This window comes from Chiloscyllium plagiosum, chromosome 30 (genome assembly GCF_004010195.1).
Source record: "Chiloscyllium plagiosum isolate BGI_BamShark_2017 chromosome 30, ASM401019v2, whole genome shotgun sequence".
Classification (NCBI taxonomy): Eukaryota; Metazoa; Chordata; class Chondrichthyes; order Orectolobiformes; family Hemiscylliidae; genus Chiloscyllium; species Chiloscyllium plagiosum.
The window spans coordinates 3,305,667-3,321,363 of NC_057739.1; the positions used below are offsets into that span (position 1 = coordinate 3,305,667).

The 15,697-nt window shown below is 42.4% G+C and overlaps 1 protein-coding gene across 2 annotated transcripts in view; it reads right to left on the reverse strand.

Moving 5' to 3' along the window:
• ndor1 (NADPH dependent diflavin oxidoreductase 1) overlaps positions 1–15,697 on the reverse strand; it is a 51,877-nt gene that overhangs the window by 30,506 nt on the left and 5,674 nt on the right. For both annotated transcript variants that reach the window (XM_043719828.1, XM_043719829.1), the window contains exons 3-7: positions 15,065–15,142; positions 10,551–10,648; positions 4,312–4,410; positions 2,572–2,673; positions 1,107–1,316 (exon numbers count right to left, since the gene is read on the reverse strand). In XM_043719828.1, the coding sequence (XP_043575763.1) occupies positions 1,107–1,316; positions 2,572–2,673; positions 4,312–4,410; positions 10,551–10,648; positions 15,065–15,142 (587 nt within the window). The remainder of the gene's footprint in view (positions 1–1,106; positions 1,317–2,571; positions 2,674–4,311; positions 4,411–10,550; positions 10,649–15,064; positions 15,143–15,697) is intronic.

The window sequence follows — 15,697 nt, forward strand, 5'->3', positions numbered from 1 at the left end:
TTAGGTGGATTGGCCATGCTAAACTGCCCATAGTGTCCAGGGGTGTGTAGGCTAGATGGATTAGCCATGGGAAATGCAGAGTTATAAGGAGAGAGTAGAGGGTGAGTCTGGGTGGAATGTTCTTTGGAGAGTCGGTGTGGACTTGTTGGGCCGAATGTCCTGCTTCCACACTATAGGGATTCTATGAACTCATTGTCAGCTACTAAAAGTCTCCACCAGCAGCTATTCACTCTCCCAGACTGTTCAACTGTTCTTCTCTTGCTCTCTCCAGGCTCCATCTCCACCTATCAGTTATTCCTTCCCCTCCTTCACCACAATCTTCTCCGTATATGTTAACCTTTCCCTAGCTACAATCACTTCTGAAGAAGGGTCACTGGACCCAAAACATTAACTCTCATTTCTCTCCACAGATACTGTCAAACCCGCTGAGCTTTTCCAGCATCCACAGTTCCTTGGTTTTATTTGTATGCTGTGGTTTGGAAAATGACTAAAACTGCAGCTTTCCATCGTCAAAGCCTGCACCAAGTTTGAAACTGAAGCTAATACTGCCTACTGTCGAATGGGAAGACCCCAGAAGAGTTGGTGAGAGACCAGTCACCAAATATGGACCCTGTGCCTGAAGCCGAACTAGAAAGAAAGAATAGTATTACACTCAGAGTCGCTACCTGGCTTTGATAATTGTTTTTCACAACTTAAGGTCACTGGGATGCTGCATCAGAATGTCTCCTCTAGCCTTTTTGGTTAAAATCTCAAACAATGAAATAATTAAGTTTAAATTGTAACTTGGAACTGACAAGGGTGAGCATTGAGGGAGCACTGAACTATTGGAGGCTCAGTACTGAGGGAGTGCTCCAGTATTGGAAATTCAGTACTGAGGGAGCACTGCTCTGTCAGGCACACTTATAATGATAAGTTGGAAATAATGGAACAACTTCCTTGATTAACAATAAGCTAGAAATATTATTATTAATTAGCAGTCCCTGGAGGAGTTGCAATTGTTATGATAGAGATCAAGTACTGCAGTCTCTAGTCAGTCTTGTGTGTATTCTGCAGTTTTTTAAACATTCTACTTGCTCATCCAGAACAGAGATTCAAATAGTTCTTACTCAATGCCAGAGCCAGTGATATCGAAGGTGATGAGCCGAACATCCTGGAAGTGGTTTTCATCTGTGACCCTTTCGTTTGAGACCATCTGAGCAGGAAATGGGTGGAGCTGAGAGGGTGGGAATTTAGCTTGTGTGTTTTTGTCATATGGTTCCACTGAGACACCACTGGTTGCATCATCCTCAAACTGAAAGCTGTATTTCGATGGCAATCTATACAAGGAATAAAACAATGCTCAAAATATAAACATCATATACATATGAAGACATTTCTACACTACACAAAGGGTATGGTACTTCCCATAACAGAAAGGAAACAAATCCCATCTTCACTGCCATCCCTGTCACAAGGTAGATAGCCTGCATAGTGCAAGATCAATGACATTGATGCAAAACCATCGTATTGCAATGTAAGTCATGGAGCCCTCCAAATGTGCTACTGTCTGCTGTATCGGGAAGGCAATGGCCTCGCGGTATTATCGCTGGACGGTTAATTCAACAAACCAGTTACTGTTCTGGGGATGCAGGTTTGAATCACCCCCCCCCCATGGCAGATTTCGAATTTGATTTCGAATAAAAACTAATCTGGAATTAAGGGTCTAATGGTGACCATGGAAACATTGCTGATTGTCAGGAAAAACCCATCTAACTCACTAAGGCCCTTTAGGGAAGGAAATTGTCATTCTTACCCGGTCTGGTCTACATGTGACTTCAGACCCACAGCAACGTGGTTAACTCTTAATTGACCTCTGGGTAATTAGGGATAGACAATAAATGCTGCCTAGCCAGTGATGCTCTCATCCCATGAATAAACAAACTAAAATCAATATAGTCTCCAGTGTTAGCACCAACATCTGCGAACAACCTGCTACACAGTCTCTTCAAAGGCACGCGGAGATCAGAATCCTAGACTTGTGCATAGTGACAATACTTATCTACCCTCGAACAACATGCCTTCTACGTCACGATGTCTGACTTCTCTAGAATCTTTCCTTTCTGAGGATCTGCACAGCTTCCTCCTTGTAGAAGATGAAAGGTTAGAGGTTTAGAGACCCACATCTTGGCTATTATATGCTGTCCTCTCTTATGACACATGACATAGTCCTGTTTTAAGCAGCCAACCCACAATAAGGCAAGTGACTGCAACAAGAAATTAAAATTCAAGCAGAACCCTTTGCACATGGATTCATGCTGAGAAAAGAGATTGAGGGTTATGGAAATCCAAAGACAGCTATCTGAGCTACACAAGATTACAGAGCACAGAGACTGTGGCTGGGGGAGTTCACAATAACGTGGGGGGAGGGGGAAAGGAATATTTTATTTGCCATATGACTTTTACGTACTCTAATCTTCCATTTTTTCCGAATGGTCCAACATTCTGTCAGGAACCTACTCAGTTTTACACCTGTCAAACCCAAGAACAAGATGCATGCATCCCTCCTGCAGCTTCTCGCAGCATTATACTCACATGACATCATCACCAAGCACGTTTAACCCTGGTGGCAGAGGGTAGAGATTCAAGGCTTGCTCCCAGAACTGCTTTAACCAGGGATCAATTACAGCATCAGGTCTGGACAGAACAAACAAGTTAAATAAGATCAATACATTACACCTTGGGAAAGCTCTGTAAACAGCTCTGATAAGAGATAGTGTGAAGATCTTTTCAGAAAACAGGACAAATAAAATGGGCAGGTTTCAACCAGAGATAGGTCCAATCTTTTCTAAAGATGTTGAGACAATGATAGACACCAGAAACAATTAGCTCAAATGCTTCACGAGGAACAATGGATACTAAAGAGTGACCTCCAGGCAGGAGTCTAATTCAAATTGCACAATATGAACATAGAAACAGGAAGTGGCCATTCAATCTTTTAAACATGCTCTGCCATCAATGAGATCATGCCTGATCTGGATATGATAACCCTATCTGCCACCACCCATCAAAAATCTAACTCACAGACTCATGGTCATAGAGTTATACAGCACCGGGGAAGAGAGTTTCACAGACAAAACATTCAATCATTTAGATATGTTTTGCCCAGAGATAGGTCCTTGAAATATTGCTTGCTGGTGCTTCATTCTACCATCTCCTTGGCTATCTTTCTATGGTATCTTGTCTTCCACTCTCAGGGGCAGTATGGGGAGCTTGGTTGGCATGGGAATTGGACCTGTGCTGTTGACATTGCTCTGAACCACGTGCTAGCCATCTAACCAATTGAGTCGAGTGTGTGTTGCTGGGAAAGCACAGCAGGTCAGGCAGCATCCGAAGAGCAAGAGTCAGGACGCTGCCTGACCTGCCATGCTTTCCCAGCAACATTCTCCAGCATCTGGAGTCCTTACTTTCTCCTCATTGATTTAGCCAATTGAGCTAACCAGCCACTATTTGGTTAACAAAGCAGTCTATGGGCTATTTTCACCTGATTAGTTTGTGTAATATGACTAACCATAGCAGTGAATGTCATACTGGTGAGGAGCCAACATTAAATATGTCCCTATTTTATTTACTTATAAGCCAAATGAGGGTTGCTCTGAGTACGTGCAGTTTAGCCTGTGCTGAAACTGTATGATACAAGCAGCAGGCTGCTAAGACATTTGCTAAGTAATACAAATGCATCTTTGCAATGTTTTAGCCTTGCAGACAGTGACTGTCATTTTGATATTACTCTTTAAGAATTCTCATTCAGCTAGCACATCTCAACTTTATTTTCCTTACTCCTATGTGATTGTAGCTCATGTTCCATACTACACGTCTCTCTCAGCAGTTAGCATGAATGGTGAGAGAATGATCAAAGGAGAATATGGATGCATAATAAGCCCAGACTAGCCAGCGTCCAACATAAAGACAAGGTTAAAGTGAACCCTGGCTGTGAATAACAGAAGAGGGAAGCCACATGAAGGTGTTAAGAGTTGATCAATGAAGACCTAACAGTAATTTCTAGGTCTCAATGTCTTAAACTTCACAAAGTTAATTAAACTAAAACTCAGTAAATGTACGGTATAAAAAGAATACAGGAAGGGAATTGGTGCTAATGGATCAATGAATTGGTTCCAAGAGAGATTTAAGGAAGACACCTAGGCTCAAGATTTAAATATTCACCTTCACATGGTACATTATTTTCAGTGTGTTTTCAAACCTATTCCATTAACCAGCCAGCACTGTTGAAAGATTTGGATTGGGGTGGGGGAGATACTTATCGATCAGTCTTACCCCAGGTCATGCTGGTCATCGCCCAATCCCACAGGCAGCAGTTCATTGCATCCCAGCTGAATCAAACGCTTACTCAGCTTCTTGGCAACAAAGTTAAACCTTTAGTTTAGAAAAACAATCACTTCTTTATAAATGAGGAATACATTCTGTAGGAACTCAAGTCATATTAAAATTTATTCAAGTTCAAACAAATTAACTTATGCTATAAGTCGTATTATTTACAATAGTAATATATTAAATACTTCTGGAATCACTCAGATCCTGCTCAGACTTTGTACTCTTATGGATCTTCAAGTCTCAGAATTATTACGAGATAGGGGTGCAAATCTTCAGGAAAATCTCAGATGTCCAAGAGCAAGAGTGGTCATGTCAGGAGCTTTTACTGAACCAAACATCAATTGGGATAATGAGGGAGTAAAATAAAAGGAAGGTGAGGAATTCCTGAAATGTATTCAGGAGAATTCTCTTGACCAGTAGTTCACAATCGAAACTGGATGGAAGGATTGCTTGGGAATATCTAGTGTTTGGGAATAAGATAAGCCCAATGTCTGTAGGGAAACACTTCTTAAAGAGTGATCAGCCTATCAGTAGATTTCGATAAATACAAAGAAGAACAAACCAGCAGCAGGAGTACATAATTCAGCCCCTCAAGCCTGCTCCATCCTTTGATAGTGACCATGGCTGATTCTATCTCAGCCTCAACTCCACTTCTCATCTTCTCTCCATAACCCTTCAACAAATTACTGATTAAAAATTTGTGCATCACCTTCTTAAATTTATACAATGTTATGGCATCCACCACAAACTAGAGATTCCACAAATTCCTAACCCTTTGAGAGAAGTGATTTCTCCTCATCTCTATTTCAGATCTACAACTCCTTATCCTAAAACTATGATCCTTTGTTCTACATTACACCACAAGAGGATACATCATTTCTATGACTACTATGTCAATTCCCTTTCACACTTTATAAGGCTCAATTAGGGTGCCCTTCGTTCTTCTAAACTCTAGAAAGTGTAGATGTTAACTGCTCAATTTCTCTTCAATAAGAAACTCTTCATCACTGAAATCAATCTAGTGAACTCAAAACTACATTGAATGCAACTGCATCCCTCCTCAGCTAAAGGGGCCAAAACGAGTACATAATACATGATACCCCAAGGTCAGTCTCAATAATGTCTTGTACAGCTGCAGTGACACTTCCCCTACTTTTATACTGTAAGTGTAGAAAAACAAGGAACAATCTCAAATAGAACTTGTAGAATAGAAGACAATTAACTTTAATGGGATGAGAGGGAATTTAGTCAGAATAATATATACCGGAACAATGGACAATCTTTAAGGAAGCGATTTTCAGGCACAGGCTAGATAAATTCCAACAGGCTAGAACATTAGAGAAACCAAAGCTAGGGTTTCCTTGGATGACAGGGGAGAGAGACAATATCATTAAACAAAAAAAGCGTATGATGCTTGAAATCTTCAACTGAAAATCAAATTGAAGGGGGAAATGAAGAGAGAAATAAGACTGGCAAGGAGACAAGAAGAAGATAGAATGGCTGTTAATATAAAAAGAAATATAAAAATGTTCTATCGGCATATAAATTGTAAGTGGCTGCCAAGAGAGGATGGGGCCTATTAGGGTTAACGGGATGGTTACAGGCGCAGGACAAAGCTAAATTATTTAAATATGTTAGTTAAGGAAGAGGACAAATATCGATTGAGAGGTGAAAATTGAGAGGCAGGATGCATGAGAAAAACTGGTTATGCTGAGAGTGGATTATATCCCAGGTTCATAAAGTAATTGGGATAAAGATAATGGAAGACATTTCTGTAATCTCCCAAAATTCATGAGTTACAGGGAGGTACCAGAGAATTATGGCAAAGCTGGCAACCTCATTCAAGAAACAGTGTAAGAACTGTAGTGATTGCAATGACATCAGCCTGGTGGACCTCACAGAATATGAGCTTCCTGACTGGGGTTGTTAAACTGGTCCAATCAGAGAGCCCTGGCTGACAGAGAACTGTAGTGATTGCAATGACATCAGCCTGGTGGACCTCACAGAATATGAGCTTCCTGACTGGGGTTGTTAAACTGGTCCAATCAGAGAGCCCTGGCTGACAGAGAAGGAGTTTCAGCCACACTGTTCACTAGAGCTGGATCAGTATCAAGAACTCTCCACATGTAAATAAAAGGTGACTTGGTGATGAGACACCAGCCTCTGTGGAGTTATTTCAAGATTATATCTAGTAACTGCAGAACAGTAAATTTAACATTTGTGATAGATATGGTTTTAGAAAAAAAAAGATAGGGGGATAAAGTTAATAGACACTTGTAGAGTTAATTAAAGAGAGCCAGCATGGATTTGTGAAAGGCAAATTGTGTTCGACTGATCTAGTTTTTTTTTGTTAAGGAAGTGCAGTCCATGTTGTCTATATTGATTTTAAAAAAGGAATTGACAAAGTACCACAAAAAATTGGTTAAAAATATTGGGCCTCAAGGAATAAGAGGATTGATGTCAGCTTTAATAATAAATTGGCTTAAGGAAAGAAAAGTGATTTCATACAGTCAGTGCTAGGACCATTTTGGTAGATATAAATGATTCATATACTGGAATATAGTAACATTATCAAATGGATTGGTAAGACTCAATTAGAGTTTGGTTGACAGATACTAATCAACAAGGTAAAGATACACTGTAGAAATGACTAACAAGACGCATATAATTTAATTCAGAGAAGTGAGAGGTGGTAATCTTTGGCAGGAGAGATAGGGGGAGCCAATGAAGATTTAATAGCTTATTTCTAAAGAATGTGTAGGGAAAGCAGGAACTAGGACCTAATCTTTTGAAGGCAATGCAATGAATTTAGACAGTAGTTAGCAAAGCATATGGGACCTTAAACTTCATAAAAAGAGATATCCAAGACAAACGTAGATAAGCTGTACTAAATTGGTATAAAGCTCTGGTTAGACCACAAATACAGTAATGTGCTCAGTTCCAGTCATCGCACTTCAGTAAGGTGAAGCTTCACAAAGTGAACATCCTGCGCAGACATCAATCTCTCAGAGCTTCCCATTGTTAACTTCTGAATCATAGCTCCATTTCATATGAAGTCTTGAACAGACTTCAAATGGAGTGAGGAGACTGCATTTGGGACGTGGGACAAAAGGTGTGATCAGCTGTAGAAAGTGACTGGGATTGGAAATAGGAAGAGAAACAGCAGTGAGATTGAGAGAGCAATACAAGACAGGGAGAAAAAGAAAAGGGAGAGAGATAGAAATCCTACAATTGGCGGGAGAGATAAAGAGGCCATCATCTGATGGAGTGAAACATAGAGATCGTGATGGAATCCAATGAGAGCTGGCAAATCGGATAGACAATTGACTTGATGGTAGTAAGCAGACGGTAATAGTGGAAGGATGCTTGAAGGAAGTTTGCAGATGACATAAAAATAGGCGGTATCATGGACAGTGAGGAAGGTTATCAGAAATTGCAGCAGGGCTTTGATCAGCTGGGGAAGTGGGCCGAGAAATGGCAAGTGAGAGTCTAATATAGATAACTGTGAGGTCTTGCATTTTGAAAAGTCAAATTAAGGTAGGAGTTTCATGGTGAATGGTAGGACCTTAAGTAGTGTAGTGGAACAGAGGGACCTTGGAGTTCAGGTGTATGGTTCTCTGAAAGTGGAATCACAGGTAGGAGAAAGTGAGGACTGCAGATGCTGGAGCTCAGAGTCGAGAGTGTAGTTCTGGAAAAGCACAGCAGGTCAGATAGTAAGCGAGGAGCAGGAGAATCAACGCTTTGGGCATAAGCCCTTCATTACAGGTAGACAGGGGCAGTAAAGAAGGCTTTTGGCACACTGGCCTTCATCAGTCAGGGTCCTGAGTGTAGAAGTTGGGAAGTTATGTTGCAGTTGTACAGGATGTTGGTGAGGATGCACTTGGAGTATTGTGTTCAGTTTTGGTCACCTTGCTACAGGAAGGATGTTATTAAACTGGAAAGAGTGCAGAAGGAATTTACAAGAATGTTGCCAGGGTCTGGTTATAGAGAGGTTGGAAAAACTGAGACGTTTTTCTTTAGAGCTTAGGAGACTGAGGGAGGATCTTATAGAAGTGTGTAAGATCATGAGAGGCCTGGATAGGGTGAATGCACTCCCTCTTTTTCCCAGGGTTAGGGAGTCAAGGACTAGAGGGCATCAGTTTAAGGTTAGAGGGGAAAGAATAAAAGGGATGAAAATGTGTTGCTGGAAAAGCTCATGCCCAAAACGTCGATTCTCCTGCTCCTTGGATGCTGCCTGACCTGCTGCGCTTTTCCAGCAACACATTTTCAGCTCTGATCTCCAGCATCTGCAGTCCTCACTTTCTCCTAAAAGAATAAAAGGGAACCTGGGGAGCAACTTTTTTTTTTACACAGCATATGGAACGAGCATATGGAGTCAGCTGCCAGCAGAAGTGGTTGAGGCAGGTACATTAACAACATTTAAAAGGTATTTGGGCAAATACATGGTTGGAAAGATTTGGAAGGATATGGGCCAAGTGCAAGAAAATGGGGTTCGCGTGGATGGAGATTTTTGGTCGGGATGGACCAGTCTGGGCTGAAGGGCCTGTCTCCATGCTGAAGGATTCTACGACAGAAAGGCAGAGAAAGACAGACTTCATTCGACAAGGAAAGAGATAAGCCATATTGACAGTCTAGACAGAAGGGAGGAAATCCAATTGGCAGGAGAAACAAAGAAGGTTTCTTTGATGGACTGAGACTGGAGCATTCCTACTCCCCTTGGCCCAAGGGTGGTGCTTTAAAAGGCAATTGTTTTCTAGAGCTGGTGCCTCCTGCTTCCCTTTCACTCCATGTTTCTGGAATCCTGGAAAATCAGATCAATATAATGAAAGTCTTATTTAAATATGTTAATGAAGTCTCCAACAGCACTACAATGGGGGTATCACAGACCCTGCTACCCACTGTCATCAAAATCACAGCAGGGACATGACATTGGATTTGGGATAAATTATTACAGTTTTACCCACTCTCCTCCTCTCCCGAGACACACAGATCCTCTCTGTCGGTCATGCAGCATGGTGACTCTGTGGTTAGCACTGCTGCCTCACAGTGTCAGGGACCCAGGTTCAATTCCACCTTCTGGCGACTGTCTGTGTGGAGTTTGCGCATTCTCCTCTTGTCTGCATGGGTTTCCTCCTGGTGCTCCGGTTTCCTCCCAAAGTCCAAAGATGTGCAGGTTAGGCGGATTGGCTATACTAATTTGCCATAGTGCCCAAGAATGCGCAGGCTAGGTGGATTAGCCATATGAAATGTAGGGTTACGTGGATAGGGTTTGGGGGTGGGTCCAGATGGGCTGTTCTTTGAAGGGTCGGTTTGGACTTGTGGGCCGAATGGCCTGCTTCCATACTGTGCGGACTCTGAAATAATCTCAGATCCCAGACTGTACAAACAGATAATGTTATGGACATGGGTTACATTTTCATAGCAGGCTATCCTAGGAGTTAATACTCCTAATTACATTGCCAGAGATACCATCTTTTGAATTAGATGCTATGCCAGAACCTCTCTCTGTCTTGTGCTGATGGGACTTGAAAAGCTGGAATGATGCAGACTATGAGACAAAGTATGTCAACAAAGTTCATCCCAGCCTATTCTGATTATCCTTAAATGTAACAAGTGAGAAAAGTGTCACTTTGCAAATGGGATGTTCCATTTCTGAACTCTCTCACTTTCTCTCTGCTTCTGAAGGTGTTAATATACTGCTGCTCACACAGTGGCTAGCATCTTGCAGCAACTTCAACAGTGGGCATTGACAGGCTATTTGACTGCAGGAGATATGCCATCCTGCTATAATTCCACATGTGCATTCCCTGTAGTGGGCACTGCGGGAACCACAACAAATTTTCCTCTTCTCCGAAGGACCATTGGCTGTCAACTATTTCACCTAATGCACCACAGGCTGCAGATCAAACCAGGATGGTCATACAGTCATAGAGATCTCATAGAGCCATTTTAGTTATTTGTTGTATGAACCCACACAGCTATCACAAGTAACATAATCCTCGCCCTGGGTTTGGGGAGAAAGGGCTCAGCACTCACTGTATTATAGTTGATGCATTTCCTCTCTCTGTCGCTGGAGGCACATGGTCATTGACACAGCACTCGGCAAAGATATTAAGCTTCACAATCGCATAAAAGTGATCAGCGGTTAAACCCACTGCCCACAACATTTTCACTCAACTTACTTTGGATAGGAGGAATCTCCAAGACCCAGGACAGCACCATCCATCAGGGAAAGGGAGTTTGCAGGAAGGTTCCTTCGAAAGATAAATCGCCAAAATTTCTACAGGGAAAAGAAAGAGAGAGTTAGAGGATCAAACTAAATCACTCAGTGGGGAGGACAGGGAAGTGTAAGGTGAAGGGCTAGAAAACAAACAGGGAACAAGAGGGTAGTGGGGAGGATAGTGATAGAGTCTAACAATAGGAGCACAATGGAGTATGATAATGGAAACACATGTCAATTCAGCTTCAAACTGTCTAGAATCAGAATCATAAAATCCCGCATCCCACCCAGACTCATCCCCTTACACTACCCCTGTAACCCTACATTTCCCATGGCCAATCCACCTAATCTACATATCCCTGGGCACTATGAGCAATAACAGGGCCAACCCACCTAACTTGTGCATCTCTGGACTATGGGAGGAAAGCAGAGCAGCTGAAGGAAATACATGCAGACACAGGGCGGATGTGCAAATTCCACACAGACATTCACCTGAGGCTGGAATTGAACCTGGTTCCTTGTGACAAAGAAGTGCTAACCAATAAGCCACCGTGCCGCCCAAACTGGCTGGGAGTACAGGAGGCCAGAAAATAGCTGAAAAAATTCAGCAAGGGATGCGGAGATCCTGACTAATGTAAACACTAAATAAACCTCACCTACCAATTGATCAAACTGAGGCTGGCTGCCTATGGTAAGGAAACCCTTGGGGACGACACCCAGGAATAAAAACGTGGACAGGTACAGATTGCAGTAGAGGATGGAGAGAGAGAGACAGACAGACAGACAGAGGCTATGATCAGCAGGAGAAGCATTATGAGCTTGGCTGTTAAAAGAAAACATAATAGCTCAATCTCAACTGGAATACTGCCTCCAGTTCTGGACACTAGTAGCAAGTAACATTTACGTCACATAAGAGCCATGCAATAACCATCTTCAACAAGATAATATCTAACCATCTCCACCATCAATACCTTGGGGATTACTATTCAGTTGAAGCTGAACTGGTCCAGCCACAAAAGAGCAGGTCAGAAACTGGAATTCAGGGATAAGTAACTCATCTCCTGTCTCCCAAATGCCTGTTCACTATCTGCAAAGCACACGTCAGGAGAGTGATAGAACACTCTCCACTTGTCTGGATGGGTGCAGTTACAGCAATGCTCAAGAAGCTCGACACTATCCAGAAAAAAAAGGAGCCAGCTTGATGGGCACCACATGCACCTTCAACATTCACACTCTCCAATGACATCAGTGCACACCATCAACAAAATCTACTGCAGTAACTTACCCAAAGTTCCATTGTTTTCATTCATGGAGAGGATGAGGGCATTGCTGGCTAGGCCAGCATTTATTGCCCAAAGGGCAGTTAACACTTAACCACATTGCTGAGTCTCGAGTCACATGTAGGCCAGACAGGTGAAGATGGCAGCTTCCTTCCCTTAAAGGGCATTAGTGAACCAGATGGGTTTTTCCAATGATCAACAATGGATTTGTGATCATCATTAGGCTTGTAATTGCAATATATATTGAATTTAAATTCCACCAGCTGCCACAGCAGGATTCAAGCCTGGATCTGGATTAACAGTCTGGAAATATTACCACAAGGCTGTCGCCTTCCCTAAAGCTTTGACAGTTCTGCGCAAACGTGTGAACCATACCAACTTGAATTACAAGGGTAACAGATGTATGGAAGACAACCATCTGTACGTTCCCTACAAGCCATTCACTATCGCTGGGTCAATCCTGGAACTCCCTCCAAATCACTGTTGTGAGTATCCCTAAACCCCAAAGACTGCAGTGGTTCAAGAAGGCAGCTCATCATCACCTATTCCAGGACAATTTGGATAATAATAAATGTTGACCTAGTCAGTGATGTCCACAGCCCACAAACCAAATTTTAAAAACTTTACTAAGTCTGAAGGCATTACAGGGAATGCAAGAAGCATTCACAAGAACAGTCCCAGCAACAAGGATTTCCAGTTACATGGATAGATTGAAGAAAGTAACATCCTTGGAGTAGAAAGCTGAGGAATTTAGATAGAGGTATTCAAAATTCCGATCAGTCTAGACAGAGTAGATACAGATGAGTTGTTTCCATTCGTGGAAGATTCAAGACCAGACAACAACAGGTTACAGCAATTGGCAAAGGAAGCAATGCAGACACAAAGTGAGATTTTTCACATAGTGAGTGGGTAGGCTAGTTAGAATCAAAAACTCTGGTGCTGAAAAAGCACAGCAGGTCAGGTAGCATCTGAGAAACAGGACAGTCGACGTTTCAGGCACAGGCTCTTCATCAGGATTATGCCCGAGATGTAGGAACTCCTGCTCCTCAGACGCTGCCTGAACTGCTGTGCTTTTCCAGTGCCACACTTTCTGACTCTTGATTCTCCAGCATCTGCAGTCCTCCCTTTCTCACAGGATAGTTTAGAATGCTGTGCCTCAAAGTGTTGTGAAGGCAGGTTTGACTGAGACAATGGAATTGGATGACTATTTGAAAACCAACATTGTGCAAGAAAATGTGAGGCAGTGGCATTAGGTCAATTGCTCCAGCAGAGAGAAGGCTCAATGCTCTTCTTCTGTGCTGCAATCATTTTATGAATTTCTGGATAGTGGGGGAGGAGGCTGCATTGGACAGGCAGGAGTGTGTGCAAGGCCATATTCTGCAATAGGAAGAGGTGACATGGACTCAAATCCCACCATCAATAAAAAAAATCTGCAAAAGGAAGCTCACTTCATGATGACCACATAATCACTATTGACTGTTGTGCTTCACAAGTGCACTTTAGGGAAGGAAATCTGCCATCTTTACCTGGTCTGGCCTGCATGTGACACCAATGTGGTTGATTCTCAACTGCCCACTGGGCAATAAATAGAAAGCAACACCCATACCCCATGAATGAATATAAAAAAAGGAAGGTTGGAAGATTTGGTTGAGGAGCTGACTGTGAAGAATTCCTGCTCCCCTTGTACACACAGGCAGTGTTATAAATGTACTTGCCTTTGGGAGTTGGGATGATCTGGTTTCCCATTCACTGAGTTACTGTGTTCATATGGCAAGGAATATCAAGCCCAGTGTTTCCATTACCCACCTCTACTGGGTTATAATTCTTTCAGAGTGACATGACTCAGGGATATCCTAATCTCAGACTGTATATGTATTATATTCAGGAGGAGGTGTATTCAGCTCCCAGGTGGTATCAGGAGTCTTATCCTGATCCCAGACTGTATGGGTGGAGGGAAATCAAATTCTTTACAAAACTGCACATATTCCACCACGTGAAATGTTTCTTTGTTCTTTCATGGGATTTGAGCATTACTGGAAAAGTGAGCATTTGTTGCCTTGGAATGAGTGGCTTGCCAGTGGTATTTTGGAGGGCAGTTGAGAGTCAACTAAGTCATTGTGGCTCTGGAGTCATATAATAGGCTATATCTGGATGTAGATTTGCTCGCTGATCTGGAAGGTTCATTTCCAGACATTTTGTTTCATCACTCTACTAGGTAACATCTTCAGTGGGCTCCAGGTGAAGCACTGTACATGATTCCTGCTTTCTATTTATATGTTTGGGTTTCTTTGGGTTGGTGATGTTATTTCCTGTGGTGATGTTATTTCCCATTCTTTTTCTCAGGGGATGGTAGAATACACTGAAACAGCAGATAATGAACTTGAAAGACCTTATACAGAAATATCATGCAAGAACTGTAACAAACCCTACATTGGACAAACAGGTAGAAAACTAGCCACCAGGATACATGAACATCAACTAGCCACAAAAAGACATGACCCTCTTTCACTAATATCCTTACACACAGATAAGGAAGGACACCACTTCAACTGGGACAACATATCCATCCTAGGACAAGCCAAACAGAGACACGCACAAGAATTCCTAGAGGCATGACATTCCAACCAGAAGTCTATCAACAAACACATTGAGTTAGACCCCATTTACCACACTCAGATAAAAAGAGGAGGAAATGACATCATCACAGGAAATGACATCACCAATCCAAAGAAACCCAAACATATAAATAGAAAGCAGGAATCATGTACAGTGCTTCACCTGCAGCCCACTGAAGATGGTACCTAGTAGGGTGACGTAATGTCTGAAAATGGACCTTCCAGCTCAGCGAGCAAACCTACACCCAGAACCTCAACCTGAGCTACAAATCTTCTCAAAACTCACTAATAGGCTACATCAGACCAGAAGTACAGCAGATTTTCTTTCCTTAAAGACGTTAGCGGCCCAGATGAGTTTGCACAACTGATGACTGTTTCATGGTCACCATGGGACTAGCTTTATAATCCAGATTAATTCATTGAATTTAAATTCCAATCTGAACCCATTTCCCTTATTACTAGCTTATGCATCTATTTCTCCAAATGATTTACAACTACGTAAATGCAGCCTTTATCATGTTCTACTCAAATTCGGTGCTAAAAGTTCAGAGGCTTTATCCCATCAGCTATTGTTTCTGTACCTTCATGTTGTCTGGAGGTTCACCCTGACCTGTGGTGGAGCACACAAACACCACCAAGGGCTCCTGGATCAGGTCAGCCTAAGCAGGAAGGAAAAACAGAACAGAATGAACATCACAGCAACAACAAAGTTCAAGAGCACAGACAATGTGGTACATAAACAATGTCGTACTGAACGAGGAGCTTCCCCATTTTTGGTGGAAGCTGGTATAATTACAATATTTTAAAGGTATCTGGATGGGAATTGGAAGGGTCAAGAGGGATAAGGCCGAATGGACGGTGGGACCCAAGGGTCTTTTTTCGTACTGGACATCTCCATGATTTCACAGCAATCATTGTTCGTATCCTCCTTTTTTTTAGGATAACCTCCACTATCGTCACTCTGTAGTTCTTCCATCTTTCTCCAATATTCCAAGTCTGCTTCTCTACTTACATCCCACTATTTGTTGGCCTATCATATACATCCACCAGAGTAACAGCGTCACTTTTGTTTCTTAATTCTAAACAAATGGAGTCCAGGAGAGGGAGGCTACCAAGGGCATGGGTGGGAGGGGAAACTGGGGTGGGAGGGGAAACTGGGGTGGGAGGAAAAGGGAGAGAGTGAGAAAGAGTGGGGGGGAGAGAGAGTGAGAAAG